The 24915-nt window shown below is 38.6% G+C and overlaps 1 protein-coding gene across 1 annotated transcript in view; it reads right to left on the reverse strand.

Annotated features, from left to right (window-relative positions):
• The window catches only part of xpr1 (xenotropic and polytropic retrovirus receptor 1), a 129179-nt gene that overhangs the window by 21312 nt on the left and 82952 nt on the right, over positions 1-24915 (reverse strand). The window contains exons 8-11 of the mRNA XM_003219859.4: positions 23803-23990; positions 21883-22062; positions 18249-18414; positions 16499-16693 (exon numbers count right to left, since the gene is read on the reverse strand). Of these exons, the coding sequence (XP_003219907.1) occupies positions 16499-16693; positions 18249-18414; positions 21883-22062; positions 23803-23990 (729 nt within the window). The remainder of the gene's footprint in view (positions 1-16498; positions 16694-18248; positions 18415-21882; positions 22063-23802; positions 23991-24915) is intronic.

The following is a 24915-nucleotide window of genomic DNA, read 5'->3' on the forward strand; positions in this document are numbered from 1 at the left end:
GATTACTCAGATCTCAGACTCCATTAGAGCAGAGTCCATGATACACCATGTAACTTTGGACTATTAAGAGCAAACTCATGTTGCTGCTGATTATAAGAAAGATATCCTATGTTATCTGCTTAGAGAAAATACTTCAAACCTATATGTAATTGGATTGACAAGTTATGTACCTGTATGCTGAATACATGAAGGTTGTGAGTAAACCATATAAGTTATTTTTAATGAAGTCTACTTTATTTTTGTTTCTTGAGAGCATGATATAGAAACAAGATATTTTATTGGAGAGCAGATATTTTTGGGCACTGAAAAAGAACACTTCTGAAACTCTGCTGTTTTTGTGCATTGTCATAATCTCTGTTCCTAACAGATCAGAGACAACCAAATTATCAAGTCTAACACCTGGGTTATCAAGTCCTAAAACAAATTGCCTTGCATAAGTACATGTGGATATATACTACTGAAGAGATTTTACTCCAATGATTTTTAGCTCTTCTCTGGAAGATCATACTTTTATAAAAGGTTATGATTTTCAAATGGTTGTGAATACCATTTTTCTCCAAAAGTTATGGAGATTCTCATTTTCCAAAAGCTTATGATCTCTAAAAGGTCATGCCTTTCCAAAACTGGATGTAATCCCTGATTATTTTTGAGCATTTCTTCCATCCAGTGTCTCTGCAATATAAGGAGGAGGTTGGGTTCAAAACTACATGATCATCCAAACACGCTAATGACATACTTCACTAAAGTACTGTGTGCATAATATCTCTTTCTTCGATAGTATTTCTGTGTAGGACAGTTATCAAGACAGAATGACAACGCGTGTAGTGGTTAGTCAAAGCTATAATTTTATGTCTGTGATAGTACTGCAAGTTTGAGACATATGCTCCTCAATATTGAAATAAAAGAAATTAATGCTAATTTATAAACAGAAAGCAGAGCTACCACAGGTCAGGTTATTTAGCATTAATAGCTTTTAAGTACTTTGAAGAGTAGAGTTGTTAAAAAGTAGCAGGACTTTCAGAGTGCACATTTAAAACCATGGTTCAAATGCAGCTTTAGATATTGCTACGTCACAATAGCTACAAAAGATTTGTGAGAAAGAAAGTGTTACAATGATAGCTTCATCCTTTATATACAAGAGAATATCTCAAAATTGTGTGAGTCAGTTACTTCTTACAGTTTGTGAGATCAGACATAATTGTAAGAATCCATTTGTGGAAACAACAAAGTTCTGAAATGCCCAAGGGCAGAATAATTTTTAATAAAGTATCTCAAGAAGCAACATAGAGCTGGTAACCAGGTCATCTTTAAAAACAAAACAAAAAACAAACAAAACAAAACAAAAAAACAGAAGATCTAGACAGTTCAACACTTTCACTTTCAACAATTTCATCTAGAGAGAAAACCATAACTATTCCTTTTCTCATTGTATGCGCTATGTAATTGGCCATTACACAAAATGGAAACATTTCTATACTATACACTGTTAACACTGAATCTGCTACCTGTGAATACTCTTTGTTTACTCTTAAATTGATATTCAGAAGGCAAACAATATATTCTGTACAATGGAATTTGAGGGAAAAACCATACCACATGTTATTTCAGGGCACAATGGCTGTGATAAGCATTCTGGGAGGGTCCGCTCTTGCAGGTATCTGCGGTTTTTCCTGATTGTGAAAGCCATCATAATAGGTCCAGGAAATCTGGCAGGTTATCAAAAAGCTGCTTTAATCTTGAAATAAGCACTACAATAAGATAAACAGGCTTTCTGACTCAACATTAATCTTCTATTTACTGCAACCTAACAGGTCGGAAGTTTTGCATTAACCAAAGAATGGCAAACTACATACGGTTCAGTTATAGGTTAAAGTTCTCAAATTCAAGAAGCAAAATGACTTGGGCAGTCTGTGTTGAATTATTATCAATCTATGCTACCCCAGTTTCTATCTTCCCCACTTATAAGTAGCAAAGCAGCCACACAAGCACCTTTACCTACATCTTGCTAATTTCTGGACTTAGTATAGCATGCAGATCCACTCATTATTTGATACACTTGTCATTTGCTCTGCTTTCAAAGAGTGCAGACCTTATGGTTCACTACTGAGGCTTTCCCCACACTGATAGTAGGATTGTGTGGTCCTGTGAGACAAGAGATGATGCTATGAACAAGATACTGGGGTACATCAGACAACAACTATTGTCATTGTCACAGACGATTGATTGTGTCTGGGTATGATTGTCTTCCAAGTGTAAGGTCTTAGCAATGGATCCATAGGAGACTGTAAAGAATTATTCTTGATCTGCACGTTCTTTTGAAATGAGGGCACCAATTTCCAGATGGAAGACAGTTTCTTGCCTTCTTCTTGACAGGTTTCTCCCTTTTGCCCTCCATTGGTGCCTCTTCAAATTCCACAACACTGTTGGTAACAGCTGACCTCCAATTAAGAATGCTCAAGAGCCAGGGCTTCCCAGTTCTCAGTGTCTATGACACAGTTTTACGGTTAGCTTTAAGCCCATCTTTACCTTTGTAGCTAATGATACAATTGGATTCAAGCCAAAAGGATACTCAGCTCTTGATATACTGACCAAACATCAATAAAATCTCAGGGAAGACCCACCAACATAGCTTTAATTCAAGTTTATGCTCCAACTATAGAGACAGAAGAAGAAGAAACTGAAAGATACTATGCTAGAGTCAAGGAGGACACTGATCACACAGCAAAACAGGATTTGCATTCATTCATAGGCCATCAGAATATAAATGTAGGAAATAGAGCAGAATAAAAGATTGTAAGAATATTTAGCCTTGGATTAAGAAATGAAACAAGAGACTGGCTGACTTAATTAAAGATCTGTCATTGCAAACATATGCTGCAATCAATAGATTATAGCAAAACTGTTGAGTAGATCATGAAAAACTTATCTTAAAGAAGTATGAACTGATCTTAAAGAAGTGTGTGCACACCTCTGATTGTTTGACATATAACCTGTACAGGACAGAATATGGAGAAACAAAATGGTTTTTAAATAACAAGGGAGTCAGGCAAAGCTGCATTTTATTGACACCTGTATAACTTGTATGGTCATATATCGTGGAGATGGCAGTTAAAATTATTTTGGAGCAAAGAAGTATGAAAGATGGAGGAAGAAACAACATCACTTTTAGGATATGCAGATGACATCATAGTACTAACACAAAATACCAAAGACATGGAATAATCACTGAAGAAAGTCAAGGAAAAATGCAAAGTCAGGTTTACAATAGAGCATTAAGAAAATAAAAGTAATGACCAAGGATGACTGACATAACTTTAAAGCAGACAATGAAGATATTGAAATAGTTCAAGATTTTCCACATCTTGGCTTGGTCAATAATGAGAATGGAAAGATACAGGCAAGATATCAAAAGGTGACTAGGATATGAAAGAGTGGCTATGAAGAAGCAAAACAAGATTCTGGTGTCAAGATATATTCGTCTCACTCGTTCAATCGTTTTCGACTCTTTGTGACCTCATGGACCAGTCCACGCCAGAGCTCCCTGTCGGCTGTCACCGCCCCCAGTTCCTTCAAGGTTGAACCAGTCACTTCAAGGATACCGTCCATCCATCTCGCCCTTGGTCGTCCTCTCTTCCTTTTTCCTTCCATTTTCCCCAGCATCGTGATCTTTTCCAAGCTTTCCTGTCTTCTCATGATGTGGCCAAAATACTTCAACTTTGCCTCTAATATCCTTCCGTCCAGTGAGCAGTCGGGCATTATTTCCTGGAGGATGGACTGGATGGATCTTCTTGCGGTCCAAGGCACTCTCAGGATTTTCCTCCAGCACCAAAGTTCAAAAGCGTCTATCTTCTTTCGCTCAGCCTTCCTTATGGTCCAGCTCTCGCATCCATAGGTTACTATGGGGAATACCATTGCTTTTACTATGCGGACCTTCGTTGCCAGTGTGATGTCTCTGCTTTTCAGTATTTTATCAAGGTTGGCCATTGCTCTCCTCCCAAGAAGTAGACGTCTTCTGATTTCCTGGCTGCAGTCTGCATCTGCAGTGATCTTTGCACCTAGAAATATAAAGTCTGTCACTGCCTCCACGTTTTCTCCCTCTATTTGCCAGTTATATACAAGATATATTACTGAATGCTAAAGTTAGAAATATCCATGCCAGAGTATTTCACATTTCTATGTATAAGTTGGACACTGAAGGAAACTGATAGGGAGAAAGTCAACACATTTGAAATGTGGCTTTGGAGAAGAGTTCTATGGACTGCTAAAAGAGAAATAAATTTCTGCCTTAGGGGGATTGGGTCTCGGAGGTACTGTTCTGTAGTGGCTCCGGTCCTTCCTGGAGGAAGGTGTTGTTGGGGAACACCTGCTTGGCCCCACAGCCTTTGTCTTGTGGAGTCCCACAGGGTTCAGTACTGTCTCCCATGTTGTTTAATATCTACATGAAGCCATTGGGAGAGATAATCCAGAGTTTTGGGGTTCGATGTTATCTGTATGCAGATGTCCAAATTTAACACTCTTTCCCACCTCTTACTAAGGAGGCTGTTCAGATTCTGAACCGGTGCTTGGCCGCTGTGATGGGATGGATGAGGATGAACAAACTGAAATTGAATCCAGACAAGACAGAGGTACTCCTGGTCAGTTGTAAGGCCGAAGACGCAGGTTCGCAGCTTGGGAGTTCTCCTGGACTCATCATTGAGCCTGGAACTCCAGGTTTTGGCGGTGGCCAGCTTTCGCACAATTAAAACTTGTGCGCCAGTTGCGCTGTATTTTGGGAAGTCAGACTTTGCCACAGTAGTAGACGCTCTGGTTAAAATCCATAGATTACTGCAATGCGATCTAGTGGGGTTGCCTTTGAAGACTGATCAGATGCTTCAAATGGTACAATGGGCGGCAGCAAGATGCTCACCGGAGCGGCGTACAGGGAACATACAACCCCACTGCTGCATCAGCTCCATTGGCTACCAGTCTGCTACCGAGCACAATTCAAAGTGCTGGCTTTACCCTATAAAGCCCTAAATGGTTCTGGCCCAGCTTACTGGCCAAATGTATCTCCCTCTATGAACCATCTTGGAGTTTAAGATCTAGGGAGGCCCTGCTCTTCTTTGCAAACATGATTGGTGGGGATGAGAGACAGGGCCTTCTCAGTGGTGGTCCCTCGGCTATGGAACTCCCTCCCCAGGGACATTAGATCTGCCCCTTCCCTCCTGATCTTCCGCAAGAAAGTAAAAAAGTGGCTCTGTGACCAGGCCTTTGGAGAACTTGTGCAATAAACAGATATGGAACGATATGTTATGACTATAGGAATGGCCTGGTTTATGCTTGCGGATTATGTGGTGATGAAGTGTGTTAAAGCACTGAGCTGCTGAACTTGCAGACTGAAATGCCCCAGGTTCAAATCCCGGGAACGGAGTGAGCACCCACTGTTGCTCCAACTTCTGCCAACCTAGCAGTTCGAAAACATACCGATGTGAGTATATCAATAGATACCGCTCTGGCGGGAAGGTAACGGTGCTCCATGCAGTCATGCCGGCCACATGACCTTGGAGGTGTCTACGGACAATGCCGGCTCTTTGGCTTATAAATGGAGATGAGCACCAACCCTCAGAGTCAGACATGACTGGACCATCAGGGGAAACCTTTACCTACCTATGATTGTATGGTTTTCTATTGTTTTAACTGTTTTAAGTATATTTTTATTATTCCATTTTAAATGTTCATTTTAATTTGGTCTTCTTGTTAAGGCATCAAATGGCTGCCTTTAGGTAAAACTGCCTTTAGTCACCTTCGGGGTAGAGAGGGGCGGAATAAAAATATCATTCATAAACAAACAAACAAACGAATGAATCCTAAAGAAAATCAAGCCAAAATTCTCCCCAAGAGCCAAAATGACGAACTGAGACCGTCATAGTTTGGACATAATACGAGAAGACATTACTCACTAGAAACTTTAATGATTACTAAGGAAGAAGATAGTAGGAAAAGAGGAAGACTGAATTTCAGATGGGTAGATTCAATCAAGGAAGGCACAACCTTGAGTCTACAAGATCTGATTAGGATTGCTGATGATATGGTAACTTTGAGATCTCTCATTCATAGGGTCACCGTAAATCAAAGTGAACTTGATGGCAGAAAACAACAAACTGTGCCTTGAATTAAGAGTTTAATTTTAGAAGTAGAAATTTGTATTCAGACAATTTCTTACATTATGTCAAGCTTTATATCCAGCAGCACTGCCAAAATCAGATTTGCAACAACATAGGAATGAAGAGACATGCTAGCTCAAATTAGTATTATGTCCCAAGAGGAGCCAACCAGATGTTTACAGGATGCACAATGCAAGGCATGAACACCATACCACTCTTTCGCTGTGTTCCCTAGCAACTGGTATTGAAAAACATTGTACCTTTGAGACTGGATCGAATCAATAGTAATTGCAACATATCTCCAATGTAATCACAGCAGAGATGGGAAAATTAGCTAGAAAGGATTACTACATGATGGAAAGGGTTAAGCCAGTCATGTTTATATGATTTTTATGTTGTTATGCCCCACCTTTCCCTCAATTGTGCAATATGCATGGCTCTTCCCTTCCTTTCCACTTTTAGTCACATAGCTCTGTGGGAACCTGAACCTTGATCTCCCATGTTCCAGTCCAACACCCAAACCACATTATACTTCATATGAAATAAGCATACCTCAAACATTACAGTTTTCAGATATAACTGCTCACCCTGGTTTAATATATTAGACCTGCAACTATTTATTCTTTTTCACTGGGTAACAAAAACGTATCTTAAAATACAAATGCATCTCATACAAAAGAAGTACAAATATATACTTCATCCTTGGTATATTCTTGCATTTTAATTGAATGTTTGTATGTTTGAGCTATTGTTGATGCTATGTTTTGAGGATGGATTCTGTATGAAGATCTGTTCCAACCAGAGAGGGAAATATGCACACCAAATTGGCATACTGTATAACCTGAATTCATTTGAATGCACTTGAGTATACTTGCTGAAGTGCTGAGGTTTGTTTATGTTCAGAATTTTTAATTTGGCAATAGGAGAGGAACTGAAAAAAGAACTGTAACTCAAGGGGAAAAGTATGGGCAGAAATAAGTAAAATACCAAGAAAACTTTAAACGATACATTGAAGAGGGAGGAAAAATTCAATACCAACTGCAATAAAGTTTTAACAGAAGCATTAACTATTCCATAAAGAATAGAAATGTACTTTTTAGAAGGTCAAGCTCTAAGAATCTGTTACATCCCAAATCCTTCAAAAATATGTAGGATTTTGGTTTCTAGGAAAGCTACTCCAGAGAATCTGCCATGCCTTACTCACAAAATTGTCTGGAGTGTTTAGAAAGTATTTTCTCACTTATAAACTATTTATAAACCCATCACTTCTGCTGTCTTTGTTCTTAACGAAGAAAAGTTGTTAAAGACTGAAAAGGTTCACCGCATATTTTCATCGGAACTGCTAGCGCTCATCTGAAAGCATCCCCTTTCTAAGCTGTCATGAGATAAGGAAAAATGTTAAAACTATCTTATTCTATACATATGATCGCTTTTCACAGAACCCTTAGACACAATCCTTGCTTTAGCCTCTCTTCTTTGATACAACATAGTGAATAGTTCTAGCTGCCAATAAAAGGAATCAATGTACATTTCCTACAATAGAATATAAAAATGAGACATTTGTAAGCTTATAAAAAGTACAACAAAAAGACGTTTTGTGTCCCCCTGCAAAAAAATTCAATTCTCTCTTCAAAATATGCAAAAGCATTTTAACATATACAATTCCTTCTGTGCCAATGTGCTTTCAGTCATGGCTCCTTCTCCTCCAAAGATGTTTGAATTCCCCAGAAGATTTGCAGGAACATATATATTAGAAAAAGATCGCCTGCTCTGTCTTGCACGCCTTGGCACAAAGTAACAGAGTTTTCTCCAAGTGAGCAAAGAAATCTCATCCCAATCTTGGAAGCAGAACAAGGCAATTGATTTTTTGGCAAAAGGATTTTTGAACTCTCTTGCCCTCATTTCAACATGTCGCTTTTCATTTGCTCTCTCACTAGTTAGCTTGTTCTCTGGCATTTGCTCCTCAACACATGTGTGCATTCTCTATAAGGATTTGTTAATTTCTTCCTTACCGTCTGATCACTCTGCTATTTTATCAATTTTCCCCAATTCCTTCCTTTCTTGTTGCTAACTGGTCCAATGAAATTCTGATGCAGCATTTACACCTTCTTGTGTCTCTCAATAGTTGAGGCTCTGCATGTACTGTACTGTAGAAGGTACATTTGGTCCCTCCTGTACACTCCATACAGGCTGGTATCCTCTTAATGACATACTCAGACATAAAATGAACCTCATGCTTCCATGTGTTTATTTTGGGTCACTGGGGAAGTTGGAATTCCCTTTCTCCCTCTGCAGAAACTAAAACACCCTCCCCCCACCCACATACTGCAGAGGCAGTGAAGTCCCTCCAGTCACTATATACCTGATGAAGAGTGGAGAGGTAATCACAAAATCAATTAAAGCTATTTTCTTATGCTGCTCTGAGATCCTATGATTACATAGGGTGGAAGATATGTGGTGAATAGACTGCTTTTCCATAATAGTATTTTTTTATAAGAAATATCAATTTTTTAAAAAGGCTTCCAAAAGTAATGTTAATAAATTTAAGCAATCTCGTCAGTTCTAAAGAGTATGAAACCAAACTGTTTCCAATACATTGTGTTAAAATAAAAGATTTGCATCTCAAAATTCAGAGGCCCTAGCTCCTAATAATTTCCTTTTCCAGCTTCTTAGCAGGGAGTTGGACTGGATGACCCATGAGGTCTCTTCCAACCCCCTGATTTTATTATTCTAATTTAATACACTCAGTAAGTGGCTTTACTTTACATAGTATGTTCAATAAGGATTAGTCTACCCCTTCTGAATTTCTATGAACTGATCACTAAGCATGTTTACACCTGATGCCTTCATGCTCTTGAGTCTCTGCAGGTTTATTTAAACATCCAACAGTACTTATCAGACTATGGATGGAACTGCAGCATTATCATCCATAGGCTTAATGGGCTGCAAATTACTTCATTGAAAGGAACAGTTGCCTCACAGTTCAGCAGGCAACTGCTTTAAATATATATGTGATATCACATTGAAAGTCTTCAGTGTTCAGAAAAGATGTCAAAGTAAAATGTCTCTTTTTGAATTATTCCACTCCCCAAATCATGAGATTACTACAATAAATAAAATGACAACTTGGATCCATTTAATTCTTGCAACTTTTTAATCACATAGCCATGTTAGTTTGGATCTGTATGCAACCTCTGAGATTAATTGAAAGACTGAGAGACTAACTCCCATTTTCAAAGATGCTACAACTTTCCTTTGCACCCATGTAATCTACAATTATCACATCAATGGGATATTAAATTGGTGTCTTTCAGGTGCAGCAAATGGTATGCCACCATACTGGTTGCAATACTTGGATTTTGTTTATAAGTTGGTTCTGTCATTATCTTTTTATAAACCATTTTACTTAAACTCATGGCCTTTGGCTAACTAATGTATATATAGGCAATTGGGCATTTGAGGTCTGCTTAATAAACATTGCAAGGCACCCACCTCTACTTATCCAGCATAATCGGTAGCCAAACACATATTCACTTCTTCTATAACTTCAACTCAGATTTGCTCTGGCATTCAAAATATGTAGGCCCTGTACATATGAAGCAGGCATTTCCAGGTTGTTTCATGCCACTACATGTTCAATGGATTCATGAACAATAAAATGAAGTGGAGGGAAATAATCTTGACAATAGGGTAGCTTCCTTCCATTTCATAAGACACATAAAGATGGGTAGGCATGGCATGAAATGGCACCTAACTTTGACTGTTTTTGTTTACAGGAGTGCATAGCAGCAATACATTCTGCAGTTCATAATAGGAAACAGAGGAACACTAGGCACCGCACCTATGATTGCTTATAACCTACGTATCACTGTGTGGGTTGGGATATGGTAGTGCTGATTCCTTATAATATGTCCCTAAGACCTGTCTGATACCGAGGTGTTAGGTGCCATATTAAACAAGGTTCCTGGAGTATGGATGCCAGCAGAAGACAAATACATTTGGAATGTTCCCTTCCCTAATTTCTACAGACGCTTTGTGCAAGTCAAGCAGCAGGACATGGGGTGCATCCTTTTTGCCTTTCATATTTCTGACCGGAATGATTCAAGAGTTCATTGAGAAAAACTGAGCAGGTGCTGGATGTGTAGCCAGTCCCTTTTTTTCAAAGGTGGAAATGGTAGCAGCACCAAAAAGTGTTAGGTTTGGGAGTCGTAACCGATTTCCGAAAAGAAAGGCTCAATGTGTACTTGAATCACACATTTTCTTTCTGTACTTCTTCCCTCCGCCCATGACTGAGTGACAAAAGCCCTAGAACCTAATCTACCTATATTTCTTCATTGCCAGGGTGCATCTAAGGTGCTAAGCTTTTCTTTTTAAATCAAAGGCCTATCTCCCATCCATACTAAAAAAACAAAAAACAAAAAAAAAAACAGTTGTTTTTTTTACCTAATTTCATGTCTGCCCACCCCCACTTTTTTTTCTTTTTTCCTCTGATTCTTTTTTTATTTTTTCTTCATTTTTTATTTCTCTTTTGTTTTTTGGGCAACTGGGTTTCTGGAGCTTAAGTTAGCAGAATATTTCCAGGCCCTGTGGCACTCTGAAGCACTACACTCATGGATTTGAAAAATATGTTTTTGCTGACTATTCTGTATAACATTTGCTGCTATATTGACACCACATGAAACTCAATTTCTTCAGTAGGTGACAAGCAAACATGCAAAATATACCCAATGCACCAAACATGCTGACGAGATTGAATCTGTGTAAACAATAATCTATTCAGGCCTAAATTATTATGATTAAGCCACCAGCTTTACCCTTTTTATGAAAAATAAAGACCCCTCCCAAGAAACTTTACTTAAAATAGAGAGTTAAAATCGCCATTTTTTCTTGCTGACTTAAACAGCTATGATTTAAGATCTATCTATCCTGAGTAAGAACATAGGATGTCCCAAATTAAGTAACCCCATAGTTTCGTCTACTGAAGTATGGCCCTCGCTGACACACTGCAACTCTCCCAAAGTTAGGTCCTCACGGGGAGAAAGGCAGGATACAAATAAAGTAAATAATAAGTAAACAAATAAACATACTTCAGTTTTAGCAGGAACATTTCATAATCTTACTTGGAAATTTACAAGAACTGAAACTGGTATCTTTTTCATGCAAATCTGAGTGCTTTACAGTCAATGAAATGTCTGCTTGACCTGGGGATTTGGGACTTCTTCGTTCTAACTGCCTTGGGCTAGGACTGCTTGCCAGAGTGTCCACATCCTTTGCAGCAGTATATTTTCCCAAAATATATGATTTATTTATGTAAAGCCCCCGTATAACTTCCTGCTGCGCAAGCAGCGGGAAGTAAAACCACAGTACACTAATATAAATATTTCTGCTACTAATAGCAACATTATTTGTTACTGATAGTCATGTTACTTCTATTGTTTTAGCAATAAGTATGACTAAGTGTATAATCTTGGTTTAGATTAGGGAAGGTTAAAGTTTGCAAAGCACACATCGGAAAAATCAAAACACACTAGATTGTACACATACCAATCATGTTTAAATAAGTAAACAATTCTAAAACCCTACATCTGAAGATATGATATGAAGCAAGTCCTATTGATTTCACTCACAACTGCACTCAAAGGATGCTTTGAATTACAGCCAAAGGCAATACATTTTATGCAAAGTATTTGATGCATCTATTCTACAGGAGTCAGCATTCAGCTAATCTACATAACATCTTGTACATTTAGACTTGGGAAGGCAGCCAGAATTTTCTTGGACTACCAAAATCAATCAAAGAAAACAATCTGATCAAAACAGATGTCATGTGTTCAGTCACTCACACACAAAAGAGATGGTGGTAGCCAACAAAACCTGACCTTCTAAGAGAAGATTATTAGTTTCTAGGTTAGCGGTTCAGCATCTACACTTCCCTCAGAAGTCAGCAACTGGCATGTAAGAGCACGGGAAAGGAAGGGGGGCATGTTAAAAAAATAATGAACATACATCTGTTACCATGGCAACCATTACAGGTCTGTTCTTTACACAATTCTGGCAGAAAGCAACAAGGTGCCCTCCCCATTACTTCCACACTAATGCCCCTTCAGAACCACATCCATTTTTAACAGCAAACCACCGCTTCCCCAACTTCATGTTGTTTTATGTTTCTCCATATTATTTTATGTCAACAGCTTGGGATGCTGTTCAGGTGTCACCCTGATGTTTTCACCCCTGATGCCAAAGTAAGATACACAAGATTATACACAGTTTCTGGCTTATCAGAAAGCTGTGGGATGACAGATAAGCCTGGAATATTAATGAGCACAGCATGAAAGACTCAAACGATGACAGGAGCTTTTCAATTACAACAAAAAGTAAAGCTAAATGTGCCTAAAGGTGGCAATTATTGCTCCCAGTGAGGGAGATTTTTCAAATTTTTTTACTATTTGAAGAAAGCCAGTTCCTCATATTTTCATGTTTTCTGACCTGCTGAGTCCCTATACATCTCTTAAACTCCTTAGCAGCCTAAATCTACTCATTCACACACAGTCTTTTGTTCATGATGTGGCTGCTTGACTCCCACATCAGGAAAAAGATGGGATACAAATTAAATATTTTTTTCAAGAGATTGTTCAAAGAATTTTTCTGAAATTTTAAGGGCAAGTAAGTATTAATCAAGGCTTTTTAGAACCCAACATCCAAAGAGTTTAGCAACTTGCAGGAAATTCTAATTTATTTTGAGCAATGCTAAATAATACAACATATTCTATAAGACCGATTGCATTATTTGGAAAGCAATAAATGTCATAATCTCAAACTTCTATGACATGGCAAGCTAGGATTTTGTGTTGGAAAAGATCCTCCCCTATGGTGAAATGAAGAAAGTTGTGATATTAAAGACAAGATTCCAACGTGGAAGTATGCTTTGCATACCCTGTTTCCCCGAAAATAAGACAGGGTCTTATATTAATTTTTGCTCCCAAAGATGTACTAGGTCTTATTTTCAGGGGATGTCTTATTTTTCCATGAAAAACAGCTCACATTTATTGTTGAACAACAAAATGAACATTTATTATATACTGTAAAGTAGTTGTCATCACAAACCAGCATAACCAGACAAACTGTGAATCCTATCAAGAATTTATTGTTACTACCATTATTTACATGTACAACAATCTATGGTACCTCTTGCAGTTTAGGTTTCACAAGGTTTCCACGCTGATTTCTCTCTATTCTAGTTTCAATGTAGTCATGAATAATATAATAATAATAATAATAATATGATAATATAATAGAATAATAAAATAATAATATAATGATATACAATATATTAATAGGATAATATAATAATAGGATATAATAATAACAGAATATGATGATAATAATATGGTATTAATAGGATAATATAATAATGGGATATAATAACAGAATAGCATAATAATATAATAATAATAGGATAATAGAATAGAATAATAGAATATAATTATATAAAATATATTAATAGGATAATATAAAATGGAATATAATAATAATAACAGAATATGCTAATAATATAATAATATGATAATATAATAGAATAATAATAGAGTAATAGTATAGAATATAATGATATAATATATATTAATAGGATAATATAATAATGAGATATAATAATAACAGAATATGAGGCTAATAATATGGTAAAAATAATAGTATAAAATAATAAGTTTCATGGCATAGGATAGGAATAAGAATGGGAGGAGAATCCCAATGCGTCCTGTACCTTTAAGAAGCAGAAGGAGCAGGAAAGGGTGTTGAAGCCCTCTTCCTTCCCTCCCACCCTCCCTTGCCCTGGCACCAGGAGCCAATCAGAAGCCTCTGGGACGAAGGGAGCATGGCCAGGATGGAGCCTTGTTTCCGAAGGAAGAAACGGCAGCGCAGCGGCAGCGACAGAAGGTTTTTTGAGCCGTGGCTGGGGGACAGACGGGAGGCAAGGCAAGGCCAGCAGGGAGGCACAGAAAGCAAGCACTCTCTCTCCCTCCCTCCAGTGCGTATGAACGCTGCTTCTGCCCTGCAGCCATGCTTCCCAATGGAACTCTGCTGCAGCCTGGAAGGTCCCTTTCTTAGTTGCTAGGTCTTACTTTCAGGGGAGGCCTTATATTTGGCAATCCCCCCAAACCCCTACTAGGTCTTATTCTTTGGGGAGGTCTTATTTTAGGGGAAACATGGTAGGTCTACTAACACCAATCAGTTTCCCTTTCAAAGAAAAGGCAGAAGAGTCACCAGTTTGAATGTCTGGGTATGGTGATATAATGGTACCTTTTCCAGTGAGTCAGAACCTTTTCTATAGTGTCCTTCCGAAGTTAAGTAGTGAACTAATCTTTCCAAACTTTGGTAAAGGAATAAGACTAGAATACTTCAATTGGAACAATACTTAAACTGTATGGCTTTACTTGAATAGATGATGGTTAACACCCACAATTTGAGATGATGCTCCATCAGGTGGAATAAGCTTTGGATCCCAAAATGGACAAGGGCATGAAAAGATATTCAAGTTGTAGTGATGTCATGTTCAAGAAGTTAAAATTGAAACTTGAAAGTGTTAGTAGACTCCTTACTGAAAACTGTTGCTGCCTAAGTGCCTGACAGTTGGAGGATACAAATAGAGAAGGTAGTCTGGAAAACAGATTTTTATCTAAAAGAAGAAAAAAGCCTATTTGTTCAAAGACTGGCTGATGTTGTTGCATCTGATCACCAAACTCCATTCTCTTAGTAGTAACTCTACCCTTTCTAATATGGTCTATGGGTTTGAATTAAAGAGATTATTCTCGTGATATGCTTGTATCATTATTTGGATTCTACAATGTCGTTTTGGCTATTAATCTCATCTGTCTAGCACCATCCTCACATGGAGCAAGCCTATTTTTTCTCTTTAAAAAGAAAAAGAGAAGCTTTCTAGAGAGGTGGTAATAGTGGTAATATTAACAACTACTACAATGGCACTAACAACAAAAACAATAGCACCAATATCTTAGCATAAATGGAAATTCCTCAAACTCTGTTTCTTGTGATCTTACAAATGAGCAAAATGTGCACTCTTGCCAATATGTGCCTAAATCAGCAAGTGTTTCTGAGCAGACTAAAATCTCTTGCCTGAATGGCAGTTGAAGGGAAAAGAACAAAGACAACACCATGGCTGCCTGAAGCGTAAGGAACTAAAAGCTATATTATTCTACAAGAGGAACAAAAGCAAATCATTGTGGTTTCCACGGAGATTCAGGCACATGATGGTTCAGAGATTTCATTCTGTAGGTTAATAGCTTAGAAGCAATTCCCTATCACCATGAGTTTTAAAAAAAATACAGTGACAAACCACACATGAAAATCAAGAGGCACTTTTCTAGTGTTGGTCACATTTCCGTATTGATAATATTACATCTTTTTTTGGATTCATGCAATACTATAACTGCCCAATATCAAAAAGGAATAACTACACACTTTCTTGAAATGGTGTTATATTTTCCCACATACCAATCCTCTAACTCCTGACTGTTTTTACAAAAAGTGTGACTAAAAGGTTCTCTCACCATCTCAACATCACCTACACACTCACAACTGTTCCTAAAACTGGCAGGTATATATAACCACAACAGGTTTTATTAAAAGGATAATAGATCCTTAAGACGGTACAGATCACATAAAACCAAACCTATCTAATTAGAAACAGGCAGGAAATCCTCTTCTAGGACCAATTTACAGATTTAACAGATTAAGAATTCATTTTACACTACCCAATGTAACTGTATATAAAACTGCATTTATTTATGTCCACCACTCCTATCTCCATCTTCTCCCTTTCTATATTTTTATTATTGTCAAAAATTTTGATGACAAACTTTTTAGGAATATAAAGTATTTTTATTAAATTGGAAAGTACCATAAATACTGAAGTTTGCTGATTGACTTATGAAGGCTCTATAAATGAGACCTCCACAACATCTTGCAAACTCAGGGCTCTAGCTTCCATGATTTAGTTTATCTACCTGTAACATATTGATAGCACTTTACAAACAATACATAATTTACATGGAGGGACGCTCTGACAAAATAGAGAATAAAAAAACCCTACTTTTTTATAGTAAGGGCATGAAGGATTGACAATTTCACAGCGTTACTGTGAGAAGTGTAAACACTCCATAGCAAAAAAAGAAGGCAAATAGGCAATATATTTCAGAGATATAAAGAGCATTCAATTATACTCCCCCATCCTGCCTTATGGAAAATGACATAACATCAATCATTCTGAGCAACCTCTTATATTTTGGCACTTAAAAGTACAGAACTAGGCTCAAAAGCAATGGTTCTGAAAACAATACCTCTGTGAGTGCTGTAAAGAGCTGCAAATGTCACCATGAAGAATGTGGTAGAGTATTTGCCGGCATTAACCAGGTGGGGAAAGGCCCGTTTGGTATCACGGTATCGGCGCAGGCACTGGACGAATCTTAACCAAGCAGGAATGCACTGAACAACTGCTCGTACACCATAGGCATAGGTGTTGCAGATCTGACTACCTGAAAAAAAAATAAGGCAGCAAAAGGTCAATGGGCAATTCTAGAAGCATGACTGGAATTAGTATGAAATCAATACAAACTATTAACAAGAATACTTCCTTCCCGTAAGATTCCATTCTATCCCCCTTGCTTTTTAATATCTACATGAAACCACTAGGTGAGGTCATCCAGAGTTTTGGAGTTGGGTGCCATCTGTACGTGGATAATACCCAACTCTACCGCTCCTTTCCATGGAACTCCAAGGAAGCCTCCCTGACCTTAAACCAGTGTCTGGCAGCTGTGATGGACTGGATGCAGGCTAACAAGACAGAAGGTCCTCCTGGTCAGTCGTATTGGGTCCTCCTGGTCATCGGGGTATTGGGTGACAACCTGTGCCCAATGGGGTTACACTCCTCCTGAGGACTCAGGTCCGCAGCTTGGGGGATCCTCCTAGATTCAACATTGACGCTTGCTACTCAGGTGTCAGTGGTGGCTGGGAGGGCCTTTGCACAGTTAAAGCTTGTGTGCCAGCTGCAACCATACCTTGTGAAGTCTGATTTGACCACAGTGGTCCACACCTTGGTTATATCCAGATTGGATTACTGCAATGTGTTCTATGTGGGGCTGCCTTTGAAGACGGCCCAGAAATTCCAACTGGTACAAAGGTCTCCTATCGTTCCCACCACCGTCTCAAGTGCAGTTGGTGAGGACGATGGAGAGGGCCTTCTCGGTGGTGGTCCTCTGCCTTTGGAACGCCCTCCCCAAAGAGATAAGGCAAGCCTCGTCACTATCCTCCTTCCGCAGGGACTTGAAAACCTGGTGGTTCCAGCAGGCCTTTGAAAGTGATTAATCTCAGATCCCAGACCCTGCCCTGGCCACCAGATAGGACCCCGCCTTACACTTTACCCACTTCCACGGCCCTTTGATAATTTATTGCACTAGCCTAACAATTCTATAGCTACTCAGCAGGCCTTGAAATCAAGTAACCCAGGGCCTATCCTTGCCATCAGTTGCACTTTATTTAACCCCTGGCTCTATGTTACTTCGTTGCATTAGCCCTAGCTCAGTCCTCACAGTTGTCTTGGCCCATCCTGGAATTCTGTCCATTGGCAGCCGAATCTCGCCCAATGGAGTGGTCCTGAAACTAGTACTATTTTAAATGGGTATATTTGTTTTAATCATAATTATGTTTACGTTTTCATTACAGTGGTGTAGTATGTTTTTATGTTGGTATTGAATGCTTACCTATGTTGGAAACCGCCCTGAGTCCCTTCCAGGGAGATAGAGTGGCATATAAATAAAGTTTTGTTGTGTTGTTGTTGTTATTGTTGTTGTTATTCTGTCACTGAAACATGGTGAAGTCTCTTGATGAAAACTATAAAGTTTTTTTTAAATCAGAAATATTGTCCTGTATGTCCCAAGCTGCTAATAGACACTATAAAAAATACATCTGTACCCAACAATAAATGTGATTATGGATGCTCACCAAATAACTAGGAAACTGAACAGTTTTCCATTTAACAAAAATCAAATATGTAATGAAGCAGTTACTAAGTCTACCATGTCAATGACATACCTGGATTTTCCAACAATGCATTTTTAGCTGTCCACTGGAGCTCAAAGCTATAGAAACAAATCATGTATTCAAGATCCATAAGTATCACAGCCAGACTGTTAAGCTGATCAGCGAGCCAGAAATCTGCAAAGCCCACTTTATGGAAGGGGGCAGTGAACACCCGAAACTGTTAAAAAATATTAAGAACAAAAAATGGCATAAGGATAGGATTGCATAGCACAAATACAGAACTGTGGCATAGGGCAGGATAGAATGGGGCACTTTTATATCTGACAGAACATTTCTATAAGATTGGAGTTTTCCTTCCAATCTTCTATTATATCAAAATGCTTCGAAAGATTTCCCACCCCTCTGGAGCAGATGTTGAGGATGCTCAGTGGAAAACAGAAGAGAGAGTGCATGATTTCTAGCAGAAGCAGTGGGATTCAGAAAAAAACACAATTGGAACCTGTATATTTTCTTTTTAATGGGAAACCTGCTTTATAGATTATTTTGATCAGTCAACCTTACATGACAGATGTAAAGACTATTAGAACTCTGTTCAAAGGACACAGATATTTACTGTGAAACTTATTAATTTAATGCTTTTCTTGTGCATAGTTTTTGAAAAATAATAAGTTACAAGGATAAATGTGTTTTAATGGAAAATAAGCAGACAATGTTGGTCTATAGAAACAGACTTGAGTTTCTGCTTTGTTTTAGACATACTGGGATTAAAATTTATTAGGTATCGGATGTGTGACACTGAATTCAGATTTATCCTAACAATTACTTTCATCCTGCAAAGTTCAAAATGATATTTTAACATATTACAATTTTTGTAATGATAAAATATATAGCCCATAAAAAGACTTTTCATATAATATACTGAAGTGCATGAAATTTGCTTGACACCATCGGCCAGAACTGGAAATGTTTTTCTCTCACGTTTCTGCAATCATGATGGCTAGAGGGTATTTGAACTAGTAGTAAAAACAGATACCCATTTCCTCTTAAAGGTCTGAAATCAGCAATGTGCCTCTCAAGCTAGGCATTTCATGCTCCATTTACCCTAGATTACAGATTTTCCTGTCTGGTTAGTTACAACAACCAACATGCCAACGTTAACAGGACAAGAATGAGACTAGTTTTGATGCTCACTTTGAAACAATGAGCTATAAAAAAGCATTCTTTCAGAATCTCCAAAATATAGATTAATTTGGAATCCTTTTGTATTTTAATTATGCAAATTTCATAAATGATTAACATCTAACAATTGCGCTGGGGATTAGTGATTTAAAGGTACACGGTTCTGTTTTATATATAAACCATGAAGAATGAGGAAATTAACCCAGCTTGGTACATTTTGTTGAGAAATTATCCTTCAGGAAGTCACATGCCCTGAGTACCTACATTTACCAAATTGATTTTTTAAATGTTACCATATGAAACTGTATAGAGATATACTGTAGAATATATTTTTAATAACTGTGGTTAATCCTGGACAATCATCCTTACCCTTCATAAACTAAAAACACTCATCTGCATTTCCACAAACTATGGGCAAGTGTCTCTCCTTTATCCTTCTCTTAGCATCGCAGACCAAGGGCGGCTCAAGACATACGCCAACTACATGATCGCAGGAGGCGCAAGAGCTGGCGGAGCCTGGAAGGGCGCAGCGCCGGCCTCCCTTCCTCCCTCCCTGGCTCCTCCGCCCTCTTTGTGCCTTGCCCCCTTTAACTGTGTCCCCAGGGCGCCTCTCTCTCTTTTCCACCCTCTGACGCCCAGAAGCTTGCAGCAGAAGCAGGCTCAGCCTTTTGTTTCCCGCCGCTGCGGTGCTGGACTTCTGGATCCCCTGGCGCCCTCCCTCTTCTCCCTCTTCTCCCTGCCACCTTCCTCTTTTCCTTGCTCTCCCTTTCTGCAAGGAGGGAATACCTTGCAGCCAGGCTTTGAAGCTGCAAGGCTATTTAATGTTAATCAAGGTGGCCAGTTGCAACATTCACACGTGCCTCAAACAAGAGTTCTTTTTCCTACCCTGAACATTCCACAGATATATAAACCGCACTTGCCTTGTTTCCAACAGACCTTGCAACCACTGAGAATGCCTGCCATAGATGCAGGCGAAACATCAGGAGAGAATTTTTCTGGAACATGGCCAGACAGCCCATGAGAACCGCCATCTTGATAGGGCTGCGGAGGGGGTGGGCCAGAGGGCACGCCCCTCCCAGGAGACCACACCCCCTGCTCCCCCCCCCCCCCCCGCTTCCAAAGGAGTGCCTTGGAAGACTGCTTTGGAAGTTCAGGGAAGGAGAAAGAAAAAAACCTCGCAACCTCTGAGGATGCCTGCCATAGATGCAGGCGAAACACCAGGAGGGAATGCTTCTGGAACATGGCCATACAGCCCTGAAAACTCACAGCAACCCAATCATTCTTTTTCTCTCTTCTCTTTCTTCCTCCCTTTGCCTGCTTTTATCTCTTTTTTCTCCTTCTCCCTTCTGCCTTTTTTTCCTCTTTCCCTGAACTTCCAAGGCAGTCTTCCAAGGCACTCCTTCAGAAGCAGGGGAAAGCAGGGGGCGTGGTCTCCTGGGAGGGGCCTGCCTTCCATGCCGTTAGGCCCCACCCTCTCTGCAGCCAGCGTGTGGCCCATCAAGATGGCTGTTCTCATGGGCTGTCTGGCCATGTTCCAGAAGCATTCTCTCTGACGTTTCTCCTGCATCTATGGCAGGCCCTCTCAGTGGTTCCGAGGTCTGTTGGAAACAAGGCAAGTGGGGTTTATATATCTGTGGAATGTTCAGGGTGGGAAAAAGAACTCTTGTCTAAGGCAGGTGTGAATGTTGCAATTGGCCACCTTGATTAGCATTAAATAGCCTTGCAGCTTCAAAGCGTGGCTGCTTTTTGCCTGGGGTAATCCTTTGTTGGGAGGTGTTAGCTGACCCTGATTGAGGATCCCTGGCACCCTCCCTCTTCTCCCTCCCTCCTTCTTTTCCCTCCTCTCCTGTAGGCATAATAGATACTCATAAAAACAGAAATCTGCTACAAATGGTAAAGATCTTAGAACACATGAATATATACAAACAAGACAAGTTAGGTTACTGTTATGCAACCAGGATTTAACCCTGCAGATTAAGATACCAGTTAAGAGGAGAGTCTTAAGAGAACAAAAGTAATACATAATCTTTTCTTGGTTTTAAAAACTTAACAGCTATTTCTTAACTGGCGTGGGAAAGTGTTCTCAGCCATAAAATGGCAGGTGCATACTCAAACAATTTTAAACCCACCAAAATTCTCTGCATTTTCTATTGCACAGTTTATGAAGAAAAGCATACACAGTACAAGGAAACAATATTTATTCTGATTGGAATCTACAACAATTGTTATTTAAGCAATAGCTACAGACCTGTTATTTCCCAAAGATGTTTTAATCCTTTTTGCATTTAAAAGAGATTGCTATAGTATTTCCATCAGTAACCAATACGTCAAGTGTATCCATCCATTTATCAGGCAAGGCGTATTTTGTGCAAACTGCCTGCTGAGAAGGACAGGCAACTTGCCAAGCTATACCTGAAGAATATTCAGTTACTATAGCTTCTGTTGGGGTTTGGCAAGAAAAAGACAAATAGAGATTTGTGAGTGACAGTTTGTGACCACAACTTACCAAGAGTTTGAGCAGCCAAAAACGAGACTTATAGTAGAATGTTTTTGTAGGGTTGATGAGAAACAGCAACATAAATCCATATAAGATAAGTGGGTTTGTCTGTATAGGAAAATCAGTATCTTGACCATATATACATGCCAGCAGGCTCAGGCACCACAATGTCCCAAGGAACCCAGCAATCTAACAGAAGGGAAGAAAATGAGAAAACAATTCATTTGTAAATGCAATCTGTAAATGTAGTACATGTGAACTGTGTACTACATTGCTTTATGAAATCAAAATTAACTTTGTACTTTGTTAAAAATATGGAATGCATTTGAGAGAGAAATAAGTAAAAATTGCAAGCTGAACACCCCTCACCCCCTTACACTAATGCTGAAGTTATCTAGATTTTTAGTAGCCAGGTCAAAGAGAACCCTAGAACACTTGCATCTCTCAAATGGTAGCTACTTTTGTCTTGTGAGAAACTTTGTGAAATTAACAAAGATCTAAAAAGCAGTTTGTAATGTGTCACTGATTTTCAAAGTAAAAACATTCTGCTAAGCATTCCCAAGTATTTCAATTATGCTTAACTAACTCAAAAGCAGCAACTACAAGTGTTGAGTAGTTCAAAATGATGGCATTGTCTGTCTGGAGAAGGAAAGCCTCATCAGTCATTCCTGTTTTAACAACATTTAGCTGGACTAATGCAATGCATTCCCATATGTATTTTAAAAGTACACCGGGACCTCCACATTCATTCATTTGGATTTCACAGATTTGATTATTCATGGATTACATGCCACCGCAATTGGGTCTGCCCTAAACCATTTTTCACAGGGACTTATCTATCTTGCCTAGCCTTACCACTCTCTAAGCAAGCCACACAAGACTAAGACACACTGCAAGAGACTGCAAAGACGAGTGTTGGCAAGCCCAGAAAAGAGAGGGAATGGGTGTTCATAAACCAATCCAGTAACCTGATCCCCTTCCAGGCATAGAGAGGCTAGCCTGCCCGGATGGGACCAGGCCACCTGGCAAAAGTATGGTCACCTGAATGAGATTTAACTAGCACCAATACTATATTTTTAAGTCACTAAGTTAATTCTTTTTGAAGACACTAGGTTAAACACTCAGTATTTTATTTGCTTTTTAATTTTTTAAATGGTTACTTTTTATTTCTCACAAGTTAATTTTTATATATCATTATATTTTATTGCTCAGATGCTATTAGTTTTACACATTGCCCTGGAACATACTTTTTGAAGATAACAAGGGGATCTAGTAACCTTCAAATATATAAACACAGAAACATTGTTTCAGGACTGTATATTTTTATATTTTTGATAGACTGCAACAAATGCAGTGGTAGCAACTGTATAAATGTATTCAACTGCCTTTGAATCTCAGCTGAATCTATAAAAGAAACTTTTCACACATGAGTAATTTCCACACTTCAACTGTCACTTCCTCTGTAATGTCCTTATGCCCTTGTCATAAAATAAAATCTGCACACACTATCTAGAAAAAGCATGCTTGAGAATTAAAAGGCATAGTCCCTTGATAGAGACAAGAGAATCCCCGAAAACCCCCTGCTGGATAATGTGTTTTCAATATGGATGATAAAAGCTTTACAATTAGAGTAATAGCTGAATAAATGAAATCTTGCCTGCATTTGTGATCAAGCCAGCTGTATTAAGTTTAGCTGTGAACTACCCAGTAGGTATTCCTGATTAAGTATCATGAAAAAGCCCCGCTACCTTGAGCACTTCAACACTACCAAAAGTAATCTCTATTGTAGAAAATGTAACTATCTAATTGTGACCAAATCACATGCATATTGGTATCACTAAGCTACACCATCATCTATGGAAAAGGGACGATGACTTCTATCACTAGTTAGGCAGTTCTGATTATTTTCTGAACTGTACTAATACGTACCTCAAAGAGATGCTGATGAGACAAATTACTGCGGGGATTGAGTTCAAAGATCAGGACATGATTCACTCCAGCTTGCCTCCAGCCATATGTGTTTATGCCAAGTAGAAAAAGGAATTCTATCAGGAGAAAGCCACCTCGATAGATTCTGATGAGTGGCCACACATTTGATCCTTTCATTTTAAACACGGCTATCCAAAGAAATAATAAAATCAAAAATGTGCCAAATGGGAAACATATTGAAAACTGTCAACATCTTGTTCTTTTATAACAGAGGCCATTCCACTCTTAAAATACTGATAAAACCGGAAATATGATGTCACCGAACTAAGCCAACATTCACTGTCATAAATTTGAACAAGATAAGAATCTGACTTTTAAAATGCTGAGACTAGAAAATCTAGAGACCAAGAGAATATACCTTTAAGAGACAAGCATGTATAAACATCAATTCAAATGTTTGAGTAGCTTATCTGATTATTTCACTTGTAGAATCTAGAATACTAAGTTCATTTCTCTCATACAAGAAATGAATGGGGTCTTATGTAGAAAGCTGAAGGATTATGGAAGGAAAATTGTATGTGCATGTACATTTAAAAGAAAACCGGGATCTATTCAAATTAATACGCTGTTTCAAGTCTACGTTTGTGATGTCCCCGAATATTAAACAAAACACCTTCCTTCAAGGTAAAAACATACAAAATAACCAGGCTGTATCTGACCAAGGAACTATTTGGGCTAACATTCGATTTGGTTAACAAGATGCCTTTGGAATGCTGATAAGCAGGACCTTTTTTTGTTAAATTTATTCAAGATTCTATCATTATGAATGTAGGCCTATACAAATCTATGTTGAACCTTGCACAAAGTACAGATTCTGAGGTTAGGATAATGCATGTCCCAAATCCAGCAACCTAAACAAAACCCCGTGAATGCTTTAACCTTCCCACACATAGTTAATGTTTCCCAAGCAAATATTACTCCTGGAAATATTATTCACTTGTTCCAGTTAAGAAGAAAGCAAATTAATCACAGAACTATTTGCATACTTGCTCTTTCAAACAGGAATAATACCTGAATTGCTTAACAAAATACAAACACAATAAAAGTTGTAGG

Source organism: Anolis carolinensis, chromosome 4 (genome assembly GCF_035594765.1).
Source record: "Anolis carolinensis isolate JA03-04 chromosome 4, rAnoCar3.1.pri, whole genome shotgun sequence".
NCBI lineage: Eukaryota > Metazoa > Chordata > Lepidosauria > Squamata > Dactyloidae > Anolis > Anolis carolinensis.